Below are 22,237 nucleotides of genomic sequence, written 5' to 3'. Positions count from 1 at the left end.
GTACGTGTGCCCGTCCCGAGTGCGCGAGGAGCCCTCGGTGAGCACACCAGGGAGCACAGGAGGAGCTAGCTGGTAGGGGAGAGCCCAGCTGCTGCTGCTGGGAGGCTGGGCCGGTGGCGGCGGCCGGAGACAAGGAACCTGATGCCACCGACCTTCCCGCTCCCCTCTGCCGTCTCCTCCCTTCAGCCCGGGGTGCCTCCAGCATCCCAACCCCTGCGGCAAAGCCAACTCTGATTTAAAAAAAAAAAAGGCAGAAAGAAAAAAGCCCTCCCCCCCACCCCCGCCCTAGCCCTCGCCCTCGCCCTCGCCCTCGCCCTCGCCCTCACCCTCGCCCTCGCAGGCCCAGCCCGGGTGGAGCGCGCCGCCGGAGCCGCGGGAGGTGAGGGGCCGCGTCCCCGCGGTGGGTGCGCGCCCCGCCCGCTGCCGCCGCCCGCCGCCGCCGCCGCCCGCCGCCGCCCGCCGCCGCCCGCCGCCGCCGCCGCCGCCGCCGCCGCCGCGGCACCATGACTGCTCTGAGCGCCGGGGTTACAGGTTGGTCACGGCCGCCGGAGGCCCGGGGGGGCGCGCCGGTCGCTCTGGTCCCGGCCGGGCCCAGGCGGGCCGGGGGCGGGAGGCGAGGGCCGGGCGCGGGGAGCGGAGCGAGCGCCCCCCAGGCTGCGCGGGGAACGGGCGCGGGCGGCCAGGAAGCGCTCCCTTGCCCCGCCGCGGGGTGCGCCTTCCCCGGCCTCGGATGCGCGCTGGATGCCCCGGGCCGCCAGACCTCGGCCTGCCCCGCCAGCACCCGGGGGCCAGGTGCCTGGGGGTGAGGCGGACGCGCAGCGCTCCCCGGGGCCATCGCGCAGGTGTGAAGGCCGCCTGCTTCGGCAGGTTTCCGGGCCGGCCTTGTCCACCCCGCCGCCAGGCTCCTGGGCGTCGCTCTGCGCTTCACATCCGTCCTTTTATGAATTGGCCTGTTTGAGTGGCTGTCATTAGGGTGGCCACACGGCGAGCAAAGCAGGGTCCTGCCAGAGCCACACCGTTTTGTCATTGAGCCCTTAAGAGACCGGTGTGGGTCTCCTGGATGGAAACTTAAGGCAGGCCCAGAATCCTGAGCAGGGCTGTATCTCTCGGACTCAGATTTTCTTCTTTCAGGGCAGCGTGATAACTCTAAACGCAGGTCCTGATAAATGCTTGAAATATCATAGGGTAAATCTTTCAATTTTAGGCATAATTGTTCAGGGAATATCCGATCAAGGATGCGTGTTCAGACACACTCAGGTTCAGGCCTCGGAAGGATGTGTTTTTAATCTCATGTTTGTACAGTCATCAGCTAGGCCTGGATTGCCCTCGCGGTGAGAGTTTGTGTACAAGGAGGTCCGGGTTGGCGAAGACCTTTAATAGGGATCAGAAAGTAACAGGTGGCTATTTTTAAAAAAAAATTATGATTCATATTTTCATAGCTACAACTGTGACTTGAAATTAAATAGGAGAGGAGAGGTTGGCCTATGGCAGTTATCCGCAAGGCAGATATAGAGCAGGAATGGTGTGTTTTTTTTAACATTCAAAGATTAAGTTTCAACAGTTCTAAATAAAAATCATGGCTTCTCAATCCTCTACAACAACAGCAAAAATGTATTTCCTAATCGATGGGCTTTTGTTCTGTGGGCCTTTGATGTTGGATTTTCCATTCATCTCTAGTATATTTGATCTGGCTGTTGCTAAAACTAGAGTGAAGGAAAAGTCAAGTTTAAGAGAAAAATGAAAAAGTGAACAGGCTGGTTGGACCCACTTGGAGTTCATAGAAGATGTGACATTTTGGCAGAGTAGATGGTAAGCATACTAGGAGCTCTGCAAAAGTTGAAGACAAGCCATGTGAAATGGTGGTAAACTTTAGCTATGACATAGTCAAAAGAGGAAAAATATTACACTTGTAAAAGAAAAAATATCGACTTGAAATAGTAGCATTTGCTTGCGGTTTAGAGAATTGAGGTTTTGGGTACCATTTTTTTCTTCTTCTTTGGGTATGGCATTTCTTTGAAATGAGTTCCATTTGCTTCTCTTCTCTTTCCTGCATCCACTGTGAGTGTGTATATGTGTGTGTACACTTGGGCAGGCATGTACATATTTGTTTCATCCTTTATCAATGATGCTGTGATAATTGTAGAATTTTCATAACTATGTGAATATATCCCAGGGGAAGAGTGACAAGTTTGTGAAGAAAAAAAAAACCGCATCTCCCCATAACATTGTATCCCAATGTAAACCAGGCGCTGGGCTAGGAGCTGGAGGTTCAATGAGGAAAAGAGATAGACCAGGACTTATGAATCTGTCAGGAAAGACAAATATGCAATCAAGTGGAGAGACAATGAGATAGCCTATTTTCTAGTTTTGATTTGGAAACTATGACCTTCAGTCTAAAGAAATTATAAATTGCCCCCCCCAGTATCAACATTTTGGAGGTTGTCATGTTATATGATTCTTACCTGTCTCAAGGACTTGTGCAAGAAGTTTTTACACCTTCAAAACTCGTTGTGCACAAACTTTTAACATTTTAAAATTAATCCTTTCAATTAAAAAATAATTAGATATGAAAGAAATGACAGAAATGATTGTGAAAAGAGAATAAACAACCATAGTCCCGATAACCTAATACAAAAGATTGTACTATCTGTGTATTTTTAAGACTATATGACTTTTGTGTAGCTGTGGTCATGTGTTGTACATTTTTTTATGCTTTTTTTCCATTTATTATTTGTCATAAGTATTTTTCATGTTTCTATACAGTTTTCTTCCTTAAAAAATTATAAATATAAGACTATGCCCTGTGAATATAGGCTCACTTAACATGGCTATAACTCTATCATGGGATATTTGCTGTTTCCAGCTTTTCATCATCATAAATAATGTCCTGATAGATAGTTAGAGTATAGGGATTTATTTCTATTGGAAGTTATTATTTTTCATGATAAATTCCAAACAGTGATATTCCTGGAAAAAATGGATTATCTAAATTTTTAAGTAGATATATATTATATATACATTTATGGAAATATATGTAATATATATTATAGGTTACGGATATGTACATAGCTCCAAGTTGGCTTTCTAAAGGTTATAATTCTGAATAAGATGATTTATATGCTTTCTGAGGTAAATCTGCCTTTTTAGTATTTGTGGATCATCTTCCCTCTTTTACAGGAATAATAGAAGATAAAATATCTTGGATTTATGACCTTTGCACTGTATAAAGACTTGACCTTTAACAAATTCATCTGAAATCCAGCTGATAAAATATACCTCTTAGAGTAAAATCAAAGTAGGAATGCTATAAAAGTTGTAAAGCTGAATAAAAAGGTCTTTTAGGAAAAAGTGATTTTTGAGCTCAGGTGTCTAATTCTGCTTTTTGCTTTCCTACTCAGACTTCAAATAAATGATCAAAGGAATTTATATAGTGAGAAATCTGTGCCCTAAAGGTACAGAGAGAAGAAGACCGTTTGTTCCTAGGCTGTCAACCCTAAGGCATTTCTTGTAGATTCAGTACTGATGGAACTGGGCTCATGAAACTGATGGGTAAAACTAAGGTTCAGGTCACAATTCCCTTTCTCAGAGATATGTACAAAAAATACGTAACAGAGCTTCTGCAGAAGCCCTTAATGTGAAGGGGTGAAGGTTAAAGGTGGAGCATTCTGTTGGTAAGATGGAATTCATTGACTTCTGAGGCAGTTTCTCCATGAGACCCCAGGGTAAGGACAGGCACACCAAACAGAATGTGTTCAGATGACAGGGACTGACCCTGTGAGTCCAGAGGTTGGGGCAGGAGATGGGGTTCTGGGGAGGGAGTCCGGGAGAATTAGAAGTATGAGAAGTCAGAACACTGCAGCCAAGGGAATCATTTATGCAGAGATCAAGAGTGAGACTTATCTCCAGTTATGCAAAGGAAGGAGATGAAAAGAGGACTTTGTTTGGGGCAAGGATGCTATATGTGGAAGACAGCCAACACAGACACACAAATCAGTGCTCTTCCTGATGGGGAGAACAGAGCAAATGGAATACAGGCCTTGTTCTAAGGGAAATATAATAATTATTTTGTTTTAGATGGAAAAATATTCAGATGAAGATGGGTTATCATGGACCAGGAAAAATTAATTAAAAGTAGCCCACATGTAGATCTAGCCTGGTGAACACTTTGAATTTGAAAAATGAAAAAAGGAAAATATTCCATCAGTATTTTTATCAAGTTGAAAAAAACTATTCACAAGGGAAAATTTAGACTAGCTTCATTCTCCTCCTCCAAAATTAAAGGATCAGTAAAATAATATACTGAAAATGTGTAATTCTGAAAAATAGCAGAAGACTGTTCTCTTACGATACTAGTATGGCTCAAAATGAAATATAAAAAAGATGAAGAAATACATATTAGGCGCCTGCTACCAAAAGAAATAAAAGGTGAGATAGAAGTATGTAAAAACAGAATAGTTCAAAAAAGAATTAAATGAGAAAAAAAGCACCTTATAATAATAAAAGTTGCTATCTTTAATAAAGTTATGATTACAAGCTTTCTATATATAATACATATACTAATTATCATAGCATTATAGTGTAGATAGGCAAAAGTATTCTTGTGTGTATTCATTTTGGGCAACATGGTCCTTAGATGTAGTATTTCCTCAAAAGGTCTATGACCTACGATGGGATAAGGAAGCAGCATTTCAGCTTAGGAAGTAAAGAAAACAACAGAAAAGAACTAGAGAGGTGAAGAAAGAGGAGAATGTTTAAAAACATGAATGAATTCATGATGAAATAGAAAAGCTTTAGATCTGATAGAAAAAAAGTAAAGCCCAGCATTCCAGTCTTTAAGGCCTATTAATGTATAGCTATCTATAGGAGGCATCAGTGTGTCAAGAACTAAGAATGAGGTCGGGCTTCCCTGGTGGCGCAGTGGTTGAGAGTCCGCCTGCCGATGCAGGAGACGCGGGTTCGTGGCCCGGTCCGGGAGGGTCCCACATGCCGCAGAGCGGCTGGGCCCATGAGCCATGGCCGCTGAGCCTGCGCGTCCGGAGCCTGTGCTCTGCAATGGGAGAGGCCACAAAAGTGAGAGGCCTGTGTACAGCAAAAAAAAAGAAAAAAAAAGAATGGGGGCCAATGAAGGAAGATGTTGAAGAAACTGGGCATGAAATTCTAAGGATGGGTAACTGACCTCAGACTACAAGAATGGAAAAGGAGACGTGGATGGTGATTTATCAATAGAACAAATGCTAACAGAACTTGGTGGCTGAACCGACAGAATGAAAGGGAGGGGTGGGTGAGGAATGAATCCAGGACCTCAAGCTTGGGTGATCGTGGGCATTTTTGCACCTATTTGTAATGCCTAGGTAGAACAGCTAATCACTTCTTTATCTTTCAGTTAACTGTATCTGCAGGTTAAATCCTTTGCTTCTTTATTTCTTTATTAGTTCTTTATTGTTATTATGAAATCCACAGGAGATCAGCTTCACGTATCATGTTTGGAGTAGAGGAAGGATTTTTTTAAATTACTTATTATTTCTGAAAAGTACAAATGATGGAGGCCTGTGTCAGACAAGATACAAATTTGTATCAGACAAGATATGTCAGTGATGGCTTAAAATACTATTGAGTATATGTTATAAAATTTGCCTGGGGTAAAAAAAAAGGTAATTGAAGTATGGAAACTTCCTTGGCTATTCCTCCCAGGAGCTGAAGCTCAGAGAATAAGATAAATATTGTAAATAAGGAATTTAAATTTTCAGAACTAGAGCTTGTTGGATTAGTCTTTCTATTTCTCTCAATTCCATATGTCAATACTTTGTGGAGCAAAGAAATTTTAAACTCTGGGGAGCCTCAAAACCATTTTCTACTTTTTGTTAAGTAAAAATTGAAAGCAATGTTAAAAGCTAGTTAGTTCAACTAGACAAATTGTTTTTGCTTTGTTCCTTTCAAGAAATGAATAGCCATATTCTAGACTAGAAAATTATAGTAGAAAAGTCAAGGAAAAACCAAATTTCTTAGTTGTCTTCTCATAAGACAAAAATGTATTCTTGTATATCAAATATATTCCAATATATTTCAAATATATTTAAATATATCAAATATATTTTTGTGGAAAATTCTGAAGTTCTCTGAGGAAAACTTAGAATATACTTTATATACATTCAGTTATAGATCAAAATTTTTGTCTCAGATTTCTATTTTACCTTTATTGTTTATACCAGTCTCTCTTATTTTTTTCCCCCAATAACCAGTCTTGACTATCACCTATAATTTCTGTAGTGTCAAAATGCTCTTCTGAGCATCTAGACCAGTGGTTCCATCACTATTGGGACCAGCACTGGGAGAGTGTGTTAAGAATCACCTGGGGAGTGTTTTTTAAAAACACCATTTCCCATACTTTACCCTGCAAGGTTCTGTTTTAGTATATGTCTGAGGTGAAAGATGCCCATGGTTGAGGGTGTTTCCAGACCTCCCTAATGATTCAGATGTTAATCATCTTTGGAAACTACTATTTTAAAACATTCACCATTGTCCAAATTTTGTGAATTCATGTTACAAAATTAAACAACCACACACATACATAAATAGATAGCTCATTTTCATTTTCCATACTATTTAACTACTGTATGGAAAAGTTTTGAAAACCACTGTTTTAAGCATCCATCTTCTTTGTCCAACCATTGCAAATTCATGATGAGGTTAATTGACTACAATAAAAAGAGATAATCTCCTTTTCTGATCTTTCATAATATTTAATGATAGTAGCAGTTTCTTAAAATAATATGCCCGTCATTGGACTATTGGATGATGAAAACCCATGAAACTTCTGCCACGACCTGGAGGAAACTGGACCTTTCTAAGAAAATTATACCATCAGCCTGTGGTGATTTTTAACTCTGATACTCTTTTCTTAAAAATTTCTTACACCTACCTTGTACCCAAAATAACTCACAAAATTAAAAATACATATCCTTTCTAAACTTGGAGTGAAAGGCTACGGCTTGTTAAAAGGATTGACTGAATTTTCTGAGTAGAGAGGTTGGAAAGAGGATGGTCATCCTACATGTGTGAGCTGATTGCCTCATTTTGTAACCAATACAGTGATTTAGGAGACAAATACAACTTCTAACCCTCTCCTACTGATGGGCTGTTTTAGTTTGGCATGCAGGGTGCAGTGGTGTTGGGACATCATAGTCTAGCCTGAATTCCTATACCAAATCTAGTGATTTTTAAAGGTCAAAGAAAATTCAATTTTCACAATTAAAAATGAAACAGAACTGAATCTTTGAGGAAGTAATGAGACTGTTTTGAAGTATTTGTAGAAAGAGCTAGAAAAAAATATGCTGCTTTTCTTTGGGATGTAGGAAGTAGAGTCAGTATAAAAAGTGGGGAACCATTTTCTGTTTTTAATCAGTGTGTTGACAAAAGGAAACGAGAAAAGAAGAGCCGGCGGTTGGAGATGGCCCTTTGAAATGTTTAGCTTCCTCTGTTTGGTGGCCCATCTTGGGTGGCTCTTGCTATCCTGCTGAGACTGGACCACGCATGTAACACTGTTTTTGCAGGGCTGCATCCCGATTTAGCTAGGGCCAAGACGTAGATGAGAAAGCACCCAAATGGAAAGTGCATTTGGAGAGAGAGAGGCAGAGAGATACAGAAAGAGAGATTGCTGCTGTGATCTGGGGTCCAGTTTTAACGATGTTTTAGTTTGCCTGCTAAGTGATGTGCTCTGCTGTTGCTAAGGCAGACCTAGGACTCAGGCAGCTGCCTGCCTTTCCTCCAACCACTAGGAACCAATTAGAAGAAAAGATGCATCGCATTGGGCCAATTAAGTTTCAAGAGCAAAGGGTACTTTGGGAACAGGATGCACTTGCCCCGGGGCATTGCAGTCTAGGTGCTGCCTTGCTCTAATTTAGTTTCACTACTCAGACTTGGGAGAGGCCAGAACTTGGAGACTCCCCATCTCTGTTCGCTGGGGAAAGAGAAAGTTCTATTCACAAAGCCCTGGAAAGGTCAGGTTGAAAGACAAGGACAACTGAATATCATGGGGGTAAAGGTCAGAAAGTGACCTTGGGTAAGGCACTCACCTTCTCTAAACTTCATTGTCATCTGTAAAAGAGGAATAACGGAGACACCTGCTTTATTGGGGTGTGGCAAGCAGTTGATGAGATAATCCACTCAAAGCTCTTAGCCTCACACATGATAAATCCTCAGCAAATGTCAGGTGTCATTTGTTTATGCTTAAAAACTGATGATTTTCATATTTTACTTGTCTTAAAAAAATTACAATGAAATTCATCACTGTTGCAAAACATTTGAATTGTACAAAAGGTCTTGAAGTTAAAAAGTAAGTCAAATTCTCTGCCCATTCTCTCCCTCCCTCCCCTACCTCTGTTTCCCAACAAAATGGACTCCCTGGGTTCTAAACTTGCTTCCAGTTCATGTGGATCTGGGCAAGCTCGCGTCAGACTTTTAATCTGTACAATGGGGATAATACTAAAAACTACATCAAAGAGGTATTACAACCTTGGAATAGTTCCTGGCACAGAGCCAGCTTTTGATAAATGTTTGCTCTCATCTTTCAAGTGGAAAAAAAAAAGAATGCATAATGCTTAAGCTTGATTCTCTTCTAAAATTAGATACAGTAATTTACAGACCACCATGCTACCCTGAGTTGATAAAATGCATAAAATTATGAGCAGCTTCAAGAGTGTGTTAAGAAATTTTAATCATTGGAAGTCTCTTGGGAGGTTATCTTTTGCAAACTCCCAGGTGGAATAGAAGTCCTTTCTGTAAACTGCACGATGTGTGTGTAGTCATTCTCTCTGAGAATATCTGGAAAGAAGTGTACCATTTCTTGGGATGGCCAAACACATTATTATTAGAAACTTTTAGATTAAATGGTTCTTTTGTTGAATAAACAGCTGCCACTTGCTAACTTCTGATTGGTAGCTTCTATTTAGTCTGGATTTTCTTTGCTAGAAGAACAAAGAACACTACAAAATAGAATCACAACCCTGAGAGTGCCCTGAGCTTTGCATTTTGACTATGACAGAAGGACTTCTCTCAATAAAGCTCTTCTTTCTGCCCTAATATAATCTCTGCAGAAAAACATACACTCTTTTACCCATGTATCATAAGTCAGATCTGTTTTCTATTTTTCATGTTCTCAGCACATTTGGTCAAGAATTTATGAGACTAAAACTAACTCTAAGAAATGAAGAAATCTGTCATCCTTAGGAAGCTGTCTCTTTTACTGTCTCTTTACTACAGCTGTCTCTTTACTACATGATGTAAGATTATCAGATGGGCGTTAGTAAATGCTTCTTTATGTGTTTTTTTCCCCACAATTTAGACAAAAGATGATAAAAGCATAATAGACTATTTCTAGGATTCATCCTCAAGGAAAATGGCTGGATACATGCATAATAACTTCAGCTATCTGAAAGTGACATTTAGATAGATTTGATAAGGCGTTTGATGATTTCTTACCAGAAAAAAAAAATCGACACATTTTTATCAATGTGTGGCTGGAATAACTATAATATGACTCATATAATACAAACGGATTCAGTTTTAAGAAAAGAGAATGTCTGTAGTATTTTCGCAAACAATAATCAATGCTAAGAGGGTTTAGAATTACAAGGTTGTATGATGAGAAAGTGTTGAGGGACTTCCCTAGTGGTGCAGTGGTTAAGCCTCCGAGCTCCCAATGCAGGGGGCCTGGGTTCGATCCCTGGTCAGGGAACTAGATCTCGCAACTCAGAGTTTGCGAGCCACAACTAAGACCCAGCGCAACCAAATAAATAAATAAATATTTTTTAAAAGATCACGCTTTAAAAAAAGAAAAAAGAAAAAATGTTGAAAAGTAGTTTTATTATCTATTTTATACTGTACTTAATTTTTAATTTAATAGTTCCGTGAATCACTTTGTCTTGGTTTATATCCTGGCTCATCTCTGTACCTAAATTTCTTGATCTGTGAAGTGGTTCTTGTAAGAATCGAATGACATGATATATGACATACTTAGAATCAGGCCTGGCACGGGATAAGCCCTCAGTAAACATCTGTGTGGGAAGGAGTCTTTTACATGGCGGTCAGCTTAATTTGGGAGGAAATCAACTGATGGAAGTCACAGTGGATTCGTAGTATTTTCTGTGTGAATGAATGAATGGGAAACAGGATAAGGGGAGGTTGCCTGAGTTACAGGAAAGACCATCTCAGTGTGTTGGGAAGCTGATTCTAATATAAAAGACAGGACATATTAGAAAGGGTGATGTCAGCAATTCCCTGGTGGTCCAGTGGTTACAATCTGTGCTTTCACTGCCGGGACCAGGTTCGATCCCTGGTTGGGGGACTAAGATATTGCAAGCTGCACAGCGTGGCCGGAAAAAAAAAAGGGGTGATGTTTGTGACCATCCAGACCTGAGGTCCCATGGCCTGGAAAGGGCTCTAGTAACGGGGATAAAGGGAAAGGGGCCTTGGACATACGTGGAGTGAGGAGGGAGGAAAGAAGTCACCAGTGAGGATCTGTGACGAGGGAGTCAGTGCACGTGTGGAGACCTGCCTGCAGGGACTAGGAAAGTTCAGGGCAGTAGGATCTGGGAATTGAGAGGAAGGGGTGAAGTAGAAGTATGTCAGACTGATAGCACCTGTCCTGTTGATTTTCAAGTGATGATGGTGTTGGCATGGCTACAGTTGAGGGAGAAGCCACGTAGGTACATGACTCAGTAATAGAAGCTGCTGGCCATCGACAGACAGTGATGGAAACTGTGGGAACAGATGCTTATTTGAGGGGTTAAGTACAGAGGACAGGCACACAGGACAGCAGGTAAAGGACATGCTAGAAACCATAATGTAGAAGATGGAAGATTCAAAAGACGAATGCAAACCCGAGAGAGTTCCAAGGAGAAGAAAAGACCAACAGGGTTGCAAGTACCTCACAGCTAAAGAAAAATGAATATATTTTCTTTTGGTCCAGAGAGAGCTGGGGTGACTACAAAACTGGATTTTAACCATTTAAAAGAGAACCATGAATCAAAGTGTCTTTTCTCCCTGAGTTGCCACTAGCTGTTTCCAAGTAAAAGATTCACCAATGAACATATTATAACTGTGCAGCCTCCACCCACTGTTGAACTATTTAAATACCAGCTGCTTTTAATAAGTATGAAAAAGCAACTGGAGACCCCGCTTGTCAAACTTAGCGCACTGCCTTATGAAGGACACTTCTGTAAATGGAGAAAAAAAAATCGTGTTATAAGTACATGATAATGATAAGGCTAAGATACACAGGAGCAATTTCCCATCAAAATAATAAGCGTACCTAGGATACTTAAATATTTATTCCTCCTGGTCTTTATCAGGGGAATAATAGGTTTGCTGTACTCAGTTATATTGATTCAACCTGAATGAACGTGTATGACAATATTTCTGTATATAAAGGAAAATTATTACAATTAATTGCCTCAAATTAATTTTGGATTCTTCATAGATTTGTAACTTGAACTTATTTAATATTATTAAATCAGTTATAGGTTCAGTGATTCAGGAGCTAGTTGTTGATAAATACATATTTGTTGAGTTTTAATATGTATGTGGATTAACCAGGTTTTCCTGGGCACTGTTTGATTTGGTGACACTTTTGTATTAGGTAGATTTTGAAAGTGGATGATAACTAATGTCATTCATTGTAGTTGCACTGTTTTGGTGGCTCAAATATAGCCATCGTGGAGATTTTTTAAAAAAATAAATTCTGGGTGTCTACTTCTCTAAGATAACAAATCCATAATCAAAAATCGGCTTTGCTCCAGATGGAATATTAGTAATACAAGGTGCATGGAATTCATATGTGAAGATTTCACATTTATACATCAAAATTTTTTGAGACCTTAACTTACGGCCAGATCACAGAGCAGTTAAATGGCCATTCATAAGCTTCCACTGGCTCAGTGGAAAGGTGTTATGGCTAGTAGCTAGGCCTATGCATTTTTCTTGTATCATCTTTGAACTACATTGTAAAACCTCTCTTTATTTCCTCCTTTGCCTTGTGTAATCTTGAAGGATTTCTAAAAGATTCTGTATCCAGTTTTGGGGTACATAGGAGACTGTCATTCAAGAAGCATCCCAAATTGAGGCCACCAGATGTTCCCCCGCTCCACAGTAAATCCGAGAACAAGCATAATTTGAATATTCTGCATATATTTACATATCAATGTCAAGAGTCCCTAACTCCAATTATGTAAAATAAAATTAATTAGTGCAGCCTGCTGCAAAACCCATATTCAAATCCAATATTCAGGGCAAGGCAGCCTGGAAATACCTAGCACATCTTAAAGGCAATTAGCTTGATTTCTTCTGGGAATAAAAGGGCCAGGCAGATGCACCTACCTTGGTGCATCAAGGAGAACAGACACAGAGGTAGGCGCTCGAACACAGGGAATCGGATCAAAGGCGATTGGTCCTGAGCTTCTGTGTTCTCTTTCCCAGTGAATGTTGCACACACGTATACAATCTGCAAACACATTCTTGTTCTTCTGCTCCTGCGAGGATTGAGTGGCACTCGCTGACCTTGGTTAGGTTTCTTTCTCCAGCCCCAAGGAGCAGCAGAGAGCAGAGCCAGCGCACCTTCCTGGTGATAGAACTACTGCATTTTCCTGACTCGGCGTCGCCATGGCTGTGTGCTGCCTGGAGGACCTTTACCCTCCCTCACCTGCCTTTAGAAATTCTCCTAATCATTCCTCAGCACCAGTTTGGTCTACGACGAACACCTTAGACTTTGTAGTCAGAGCTTCTTTTAAAACCTCAAGTTTGCTTTGGTGACCTTGGTTGCTGCCTCGAGACTGGACTTCCTCATGCTTGCATAAAAAGACAAGATGTTTCCTTTCTTCCACCAGTTGTAAAGATTAAATATCATTGCTAAGTGCCCAAAACATAGTTCATATCCAGAAAATGTTAGCTCCTCTCCTTCCTTTAAGACTCAAGCCAGGGACTTCCCTGGTGGCGCAGCGATTAAGACCCCGAGCTCCCAGTGCAGGGGTTTGATCCCTGGTCGGGTAACTAGATCCCACATGCATGCTGCAACTAAGGAGCCTGTGAGCCGCAACTAAGATCTGGCACAACCAAATAAATAAATAAATAAATATTTAAAAAAAACAAAAAGATTCAATGCAGGTGTTAATCAAAGGAGAAGTCTCTGTGGGTGCAGGGGTGATCAGGCACTGCCTGCCTTTACAGTATCTCCTCCCGCATTTTTGCACTTAATATTTGCTACTTGTGTCCTGAGGGCCCAACGTGTAGCTGCTGGATTGTGGCCTCTAAAGGGAGGTGACATGTATAGCAAGATGGGGATGACTCAGAATTGTGAAAATCTAAGTGGAAAGCAAGCATTTCATCATACCCCTCTTCAGTATGCTTTGGGTTTACTTCAAGGTTGGTAGAAGAATTGATATAGTTACAAAATTCATAAAAGAAAAAAAAATTCAAGTCTTTTTATTAACTTTTATCTCATCCTTTAAAAATTTCTAGCTGCATGTATTGATTATAAACAGTACAATAGAACATGGGTGTAATTAACAAATGCCTAGGCACGCATGGGGGACTCTGTTTTTGTGATTAGCGTAAGGGTGGGTTAGGGCACTAACACACTCTCCATTTCCTCTTCCAGACTGTGGTTTTGAACTTGCTCCCCAGAGCTAACTTCAGCATGCTCAAAAGGAAGCAGAGCTCCAGAGTGGAGGCCCAGCCGGTCACTGACTTTGGTCCTGATGAATCTCTGTCGGACAATGCAGACATACTCTGGATTAACAAGCCAGTAAGTTTCTTTTGGGAAGTGTGGAGAGGCCCATGCTGATATAAAGGAAATTTGATTCATTTCATTCAAAACTCATGTAGCTTTGGCTTTGAAATGTCTGAACTGCAGTAGAACGTGGATGAGTCTCGGAGTCTGGAGGTTGAGAACAATCCCGATGAAATAATGAGGTGCCGCTGTGAGTTATTCACAGAGGAAGGCATGAGAGGTGGTCTGGCTCCCCCTTCTCCCTTCAGAGCCACGAAATGTAGAGTTAATACCACTTCTCAGATTGACCCAAAGCTGGAGACCGAGATGAGGAACCTGTTCGACCAGACTTCCTTTACTTACCTTCTCATGATGCAGGGACCTGAGGAGACAATCAGATGTTTGGAATTAAAGGTCTCCTTCTGAGTTGCACGGAAAGGTTAATGAGATAGTGGATAGTGTCTCTGAAGAATTTTGTCACCTTCTCTGCCTAATTAAGCTGATGGGAACTTGAGGGGAAGCCTGGCTACACCAAGTGTCATTGTACACGAGACAGTCTAGCAGCCAGAGCTGGGGCGGAAGGCATAGCCACAGGGCTGGGAAGCTCAGCTCTAGGATCCTGAGTGGTATAAACTCCTTTCTCAAACCAGCAACAGGGGCTGAATTCAGGAAATGAACCGCTACTCTCGCAGTGCTTGCCTTTCCCTTGACCTTGACCATGATAAAGATGATCGGCCTTAGTCCCCCTGTCCTTTCCCATCTAATCTGTCCTCAAGACTGCTTCTCGCCTGCTCACATTTCTTTCCACATTTCCGTGTCTGTTTCCATCACCCTTCTGCTTTACGATCATTGAAACATCCCTTTTACCTACAGTGCAAATCAAAATGCGTTAGTATCACATGCAAAGCCCTTTATATTGTGGTTCTAACTTGTTCAGCAACTGCCCTTTCCTGCATCTACATACACTCTGTTCACTTGTCGGTGGCTTCCTGCTCCTCTGAGATGTTCGGCCACTTCACATTGTTTCCTTTGCCCGGAGACCCTTTCCCAGCAGCTCAGATGAGTCACATCACCCTCACCCATGAAGGCTGGCTCAGATGTGACCCCTGCTCCCATCCGTTCTGAGTTTCCTCCTTTGACCCTTCCCCACCACAGATGGAATGAACCTCTTCTCTTTCCACTTATCCTACTTTATATGTAAGTAGAAATGATATTGTATATAAATATCTATGTTATGCACATCAGACTGAAAGTAGTGATGAGTCAAAACTGTGTTGTTTCTATTTGTGTGTCCTCAGAGCCCAGTATAATTTCTGACACATAGTAGGTCTTCCATTCATGTTTAGCGACTTTGAACAGAATAGACAATAAAGCAGTCGCTAACTTTTTCTTAGTATCCACCACATACAGAGCTTTCTGAGAACTTCTGAAGAAGGTAGTGTTATAGATGTAGGCGTGTAAACACTAGAATGATTAATGCTTAATGAGAATTCATTCTTTAAATTCATTACAGTTTTGTTGTGGGAGAACCCATCTTTTGAAACTCTTGGGTAATTAGATCCTTTGTGTTGGAGGCCCAGATGGGACTAAATTTACACACTGATGTTTATTGAAGCGCTTCCTAATTGCCATGAAAAGTACATCAACTTTTAAAGTTAATCATCAGTGACTTATATGGTATGGAATTAGCAGCATTATGTCTTCATGAAAATATTACAACTGTCATTAATATTATAACCCACTCACCAGCCTACAAGTATCTGAGTCTCCTCAAAGTTCTGACAGGTTTTCTGTTTCTCATTGTGGGTGCTTGCTAGCTTGTGTAGCTGCAGAACCATCTACTATGAAACTAAAACATCTTCTTTCAGGGAGTATATTAAAGGATTAATGTGACTGCATATATATACAGGACAGTCAAGAAATAACACATTGAGATTACGTTTAGGAATTGTGTACTAACTGATTAGCTAGTAATATAAATTGTGTAGGTTTAGCATGCAGATGCGTTAATATTTTTTTATCCTAGGTATTAGTTTTCATAATAAGATGTTATACATGAGTAATTTTATGTCCTACACATATACAGATGTATACACACACATTTATCTCTTTAATTCCTACTTCTTTAGGTTGGGGTTAAGGAAAGTCTTCAAACAGCACGTGCACTGCCAGAATTGCACACAAACTTATTTTTGGCATTTTAGGAGAGATACCTGGGCTAAATTTTTATAAAACATGTTCTCCAAAGTAAAGAGGAAAGTCCATTTATTATTAAGCTTTGAAAATATAGGATGAGAGCAGATTTTAAAATATATTTTTATATAAGGATGTTACATATAAGATAAAATAGAAAGAAAACCATTCTTATGGAATATGTATCAATTTATTTTAAGAAGCATTTGAGGTCTACTAGGATAGGCCACTGTGCTAGATTCCAGGGAAATTACAATAAATATGGTCCCCGTTTCTAGGTGCTCATAGTGCATAAAAAACTATGAAAGTAGGGGCTTCCCAGGTGACACAGTGGTTGAGAGTCCACCTGCCGATGCAGGGGACACGGGTTTGTGCCCCGGTCTGGGAAGATCCCACATGCCGCGGAGCGGCTGGGCCCGTGAGCCATGGCCGCTGAGCCTGCGCGTCCAGAGCCTGTGCTCCGCAACGGGAGAGGCCACAACAGTGAGGGGCCCACGTACCGCAAAAAAAAAAAAACTATGAAAGTAATAGCATATCACTTTTTTATCAATACATATATTGATTGAATCAGAATCTCCCTATATTATGGCCTTATGCCCTGGTAAGTATCAGAGCCGTTGGGGTAGCCTGACCTGGTTAACATCGAAGCTTTGGCTTTTATTAATGCAGGACCACAGACAAGCCCCTTAACCTTCCTGAGTCTTAGTGTTTTCATGTGAAAATTAGGCTGCTTTGAGAATTAAACGATGTAAAATACGTGAAAATATTTAGCACGTTACAAGTATTTAACGTGTTAGTTTCCTTCTTCCTTTTCTCCCTACTGGTGAAATATTTCCATCTCGTTATTACGTTTTCCAAATAGCATGGTTCATAACACAAGTTTAGGATATTTCGTGGCATCAAGATAGTAACTCCGGACCATCTCTGCAGTGGGTTCATTCTCTGCTGCGCATCTGTGCCATCATCAGCGTCATTTCTGTCTGCATGAACACGCCCATGACCTTCGAACACTACCCTCCTCTGCAGTACGTGACGTTCACCCTGGACACTCTGTTGATGTTTCTCTACACGGCAGAGATGATAGCAAAAATGCACATCCGGGGGATTGTCAAGGTGAGTGTTTCCATGTTATTTAAGCTGAAAACCAAAATGCATTGAGAATCTAAATCAGTTTAATGCTCTCACATTAATTTCAGTCAAACAAAACGTCTCTTTATTTTATCGATATTGAAGTCTTTTTAAAAAGGGTATAACTCCAGATGTTGCTGAAAATATAATACCTTAAGAATAATTAAAAAGTGAAGTTAATTGTGTAAGGCACAAAGTCTTGGAATATCTGAGAAGGAGCTAGATGGCCCCACTGCTGACTTCGTGAAGGCCGGAAGAGGATCTTTCATGCCACCTATGGGATGAGCATGCCACCTAGCCCAAGGAGGCACCTGTTGGTTCATGGAACGCAGAATAAACGTCATGTGATAAATTTGCAGTGCGATGGTAATCAGCAGGATGTCATTCACCTGAGGCATTCTGAACATATTAAGAGGGAAAAAGAAAGGACTTGAAATGGAAAGGAATTCCAGGACTGTAACACAAGGAATGTGTAACATGAAATTGGCACCATTGGGAGACAATAAATAAATAAAAGAAAAAGGAAAAGAAAGAAAAAGAAAAGGAAGAAAATTTCTGTCCCGGGATATCTCTTTCTTCTGTAACCCTAACCTTCGCAGAGGATTTTTATTTATTTATATTTTAACCTTCATTAAAAATATGTAGATGATGCTGTCTCTAAAGTATTTCAAATTGTACTATTTCGAGAGACAATGGTATAATGAAACAGCAGATTGGGTGTTAGGGTCTGACAAATGACAGATTTGACTCAAATCCTAGCCTTTTCTTTTACTGGCTGTATCAGCATCTCAAGTGAGGTAATTTTGATGAAGAAGGGCCTTATTTTGTATAAGGGTTTCAAGACTTTAACAAGATGATGCTTAAGATATAGTTATTGGGTCAATTTTTTTGCTTCTCTTTACAATAATTCATTGTGTGCTATCTTTAAAAAGGGAGTTCACAGTCAATGCACTACTATTTTCACTTTTAACTTTTTAAAAACTTTTTATTATGGAACTTTAAAAATTTACAGGAAAGTAGAGATTATAGTTGTAATGAATCCTGTAACTCAGCATCAACAGTTATCAGTATTTTCCCAGTTCTATTTCATTTTAAAGCAAATCTGAGAAATCAGATTATTTCAGAAACAACTTCTTATGCATCGCTGACTGACAAAATCTTTTTTTTACATATTGCATCTAGCACAATTAACAATAATTCCTTAATGTAGGCTAATACCCCATCCGTATTCATAATTCCCCAGGTGTCTAAAATATTTTCTTTTACAGTTAGCTTCTTTGAATCAGGACTCAAAGAAGCTGTACAAAGTGTATTTGTTATATTTTAAAATCTCATTTAAGTCTCTTTAAATCCTTTAGGTCTCAGCCCCACATACCCTGCAAAAAAATTTTCCATGTCATTGATCCATTGGGAAAGTGAGTCTTTTGTCTTGCAGAATGTTCTACAGTCTAGGTTTGGATAATTGCTTCCTGGTGGCTCTATTTAACAGTTTCTGTTTACTCCGTATTCCCTGAACCTTTTTGACTGTTGACCAGTGATGTACACAGGTGTCTCTTTCACCACGTGGTCACCACAAAACAGGTTGTCAAACTTTTGGATATTTGCCAATCTGTTGGGTGGCAAATGGTAACTCAGTGTGGTTTTAATTTGCATTTCCATTTGACGAGTGAAGTTGAACCTGATTCTATGTATATAAAGGCCATTTTCAAGTTGTCATTATTTTTCACTCAAATTTTGGGCACTTTTTGTGTGTTAGGAATATTAGCCCTTTATGATGTAAGTTGCAGTTATTTTTCCCCATTTGTCATTGTCTTTGGCTCTGCCTGTGGTTATTGGTACCACACACACTTCTTCCTGTCCCAGATCATGGGCAATCTTTCCATTCTATCAAGTCTGCTCCCGCACCTTAAAGGACTGTTTTATAGTTTTCCTCATGTAGATTTTGCACGTTTTTTGTTATATTTATGCTCTGATATTTTTTTTTTTTTTTTGCTCTTGGTGTGGGGTCTTGTCTTTTATTATGTATTCTTACTTACTGTTGTTCTTTTAAATGAAGGCTGTTGATTTCTGTTTGTTAATATTATATCCTGCCACTTTACTAAATTTACTAAATTTGTGTATTGTTTATAGTAGTTTTTCCATTCATTCTTTTGTTATTTCCATATCATCATATCGTATACAAATAAAGACAGGTTTGCCTTTTTCTTTCCAGTTCTTATGCCTCTAATTGCTGCCACTTATTTAATTGGGCCAGCTAATAATACCTACAAAATTTTAAATAGTTTTAGAGACAGTGCGCATCTCTGCTTAGCTTCCGGCTTTATTTAGAACACCTCTAATGTTTCCTAATTAAGTAATCTGAAGGATTTGCGTTTTAAGTATGCATATTTTATCAAGTTAAGGGAATAAACATTAATTCCAACTTTCAAGAGTTGCATCTTGAATAGCTTTTAAATTTTGTTGAATGATGATTTTTCTCCTTAGCTCTTGTAATAGCGTGGATTTCCTAATAATTGAACTATCCTTACATTCCCAGACAAAACTCAGCTGGGTCATGACACAATTTTGTTCTGTTTTAATCGGTTATTTCATTATATTTGTTATTATTTTCCTTGTGTAAATTTTGTCTAATCTTTGTCAGGTTTTGATGTTAGATTTTCTCTGTGTGTGTGTGTGTGTGTGCACTTATATGCTCTAAAATAATCTGAGTAATCTTGAAATTATTTTAACTTGGAAAGTTTGTTCGAAATCCCCTGTGAAACCATCTGATTCTAGTGCCTTTTCGGTAGGACTCCCTCTTCTTTCTGTTTCTCCTAGGGAAATTGGTCTGTTTAGACTTGCTTGGTCTGTTGGGGGTCTGTTTGATGAAGTAAATTTTCTTATGAAATTATTCACTATTTAATTTGTTTAATTTACTAACAGTGTATGTTTATTATGCACTGATTTCCAGCTAAAATATCTGTACAACTCTTTGCCAAACAATGTGAAAACTTACTAAGAAAAGTGTAACCTGATGCTTAAAATAGAACACGATGCACACATATACTTTATTTGGGTTGGTAGACTCAAGTCCACGTCCCTGGAAAGGCTAATGGGAAGAGAGGGAAGAGGAGGTAGTGATACACTTAACGCTTATCAATTGTTAAGTATTTAGATAAACATTGCCAGCACAAGATTTACCCCCCAAGAACAGCAGAGCTGCATGCATGCACATCTTACCTCCTTGCAGGATTCACGGACAACTTCAATGTTTCCACTGGCACCTGTACAGATTTGCTATAGTGGTTCTTCTAGTTACATAGTGATTTGGGAGCAAGTATTTTAGCAAATGTAAATAGCAAAGATTTGTGTAGTGAGAATTCAGATAGTGAGAGATAGACCTTCAGTATTTTGTGAAAGTGCTGTAATAATGGTCTGAAACAGGTACAGGGGAAGGGGGCACAAAAAATAGTGAAAAAAATCTGCTTGAAGATGTCAGTGAAGAGCAATGTGAAGTGATGTCTTGAAGTGAGGAGGTGTAGTCTATGGTGGGGGTATTTGCAGAGGGAAGTCAAGGGTTTCACAGAGAGAGAAAAGCAACGCTTTGAGACACACAGGCTTGGAACACCCTGGAGCCTTGGGGCACTCTGCGTAGTCAGAAGTAGCAGATGGGATGCTCAGGGAGCAGCTGGAAGGGACCCTGTGAAGGCAGCCCTGCTGCACCGTAGAGGGCCTTGCAGCCCTGTGAGGAGCTCAGGCTTCCTTCTGTGGTCAGTTAAGATGCGTGGGGCATACGAATCTGAGAGTGACACCCTCTGATTTGTATTTGAGAAGCTCACTGTGGAGGTCACACGCCCCACGCACGACAGGAGAGAGAAATTGGAGCACAAAGTCCTTCCGGCAGAAAATGTCCTTCAAAATTTTCATTAGAGGAATTTATGTGTTTAAAGGATTTCACATCTTTTATAACATCCCCCAAACTTGACTACACTGCCAATTAATTCCTACTGCCCAATAATTTGTTTCTAATTGCCTCCCCCACTAACTCTTGTTCCAAGAAGCATTCTAGCTCACCAAATCCCTACAGGCAAAAATAAAGCATTTGGGTGATACATGTTTGTGTTGCTGCAAAGCGTTCCATGTAGTGCAGACTGAATTCTTCAGACAATTCTCAGTTGTCTATTTTTCGTCTGGCAATAGACCTGGCTAAAAGTAGCATGCATTCTCTGAGCACTGTTGAAGTAATAAAAAATAATGCTAAGACGCAGTGACAGATGGGCCCTGGGAACTCAGAACAATAAATCATGTGCTTATGAAACTACACCCATGCATATTGTTTTGTAACTCCAACCTATATCCCTATAACTGTCTTCAGGTAAATGTGTTTGGTTTCTCTGCTTGTGAAGTCCTTGCATGGCAATTTAAGTTCCTCTCTTATACTGTATAATTGATTGGCAGCCTCCAAGTGTTTATCTTTATAAAAATTGACGGACAGCTCTTGAATAACTCATCTCCTCAGACACCAGCCTGCTGATTTCCACCCATAACTCAAATACTCTCTGCTCTCTCTTTCTTGTTGATGCAACAAACAAGTTAAAACCTTTCTTTCATATTGGAGGCATTAAAACTTCTCAGATACCACTGGGCCTTCGTGTGTGTTAGGTTCTGGTTACACATTTTGGAAGCAGGGGAAAGGGACAATTTATTATTTACAAATATTGTAACTTGAACATTAATACAGTAGGATTTTAAAGGGATCTGGACGTACTGACAAATTGAATCATAGCACCATTTAACCAGTTATGGTGAAGAGTCTTTGAAAATACAAATTGAAAAAGAGGCAACTTGATGAATACATCAGACACAAAATGCAATATGAGATTATGTTACCGAACCAAACTTGGGTCCGCTCACCCTCCCGCAGTAAAGCCAATCTACTGACACTGTGTTGTGCTGAAGGAAAGTGCAGTGTTTATTGCAAGACCAAGCAAGGGGAGTGGGTGGCTAATGCTCAAGGACCCAACTTCCCTGAAGGCTTTCAGGAAAGGAGTTTTAAAGGCAAGGTGAGGGTGAGGGTCAAGTAGTGCATGATCAGCTCATGGAGCTGGTGGTGAGGTGACTGCCTTCTGGTTCCAACCAGTCTGGGGTCTAGGTGCTGGTGGTCAGCATGCAGTTGAC

The 22,237-nt window shown here is 40.4% G+C and overlaps 1 protein-coding gene across 2 annotated transcripts in view; it reads left to right on the top strand.

Moving 5' to 3' along the window:
- Window positions 1-438: 438 nt before the first annotated feature.
- The window catches only part of NALCN (sodium leak channel, non-selective), a 293,846-nt gene continuing 272,047 nt past the window's right edge, over window positions 439-22,237 (top strand). The window contains exons 1-3 of one of the 2 annotated variants that reach the window (XM_079902779.1): window positions 439-531; window positions 13,649-13,795; window positions 16,883-17,065. In XM_079902779.1, the coding sequence (XP_079758905.1) occupies window positions 13,688-13,795; window positions 16,883-17,065 (291 nt within the window). In that variant the 5' untranslated portion in view covers window positions 439-531; window positions 13,649-13,687. Of the gene's footprint in view, window positions 532-13,345; window positions 13,796-16,882; window positions 17,066-22,237 lie in introns of those variants that run through there. The other variant, XM_079902778.1, reaches the window with a different exon arrangement.

Source organism: Stenella coeruleoalba (assembly GCF_951394435.1).
Source record: "Stenella coeruleoalba genome assembly, chromosome: 18".
Classification (NCBI taxonomy): domain Eukaryota; kingdom Metazoa; phylum Chordata; class Mammalia; order Artiodactyla; family Delphinidae; genus Stenella; species Stenella coeruleoalba.
Note: the sequence above shows the minus strand (reverse complement) of the source record. Positions and strands in the feature narration are given on the sequence as shown.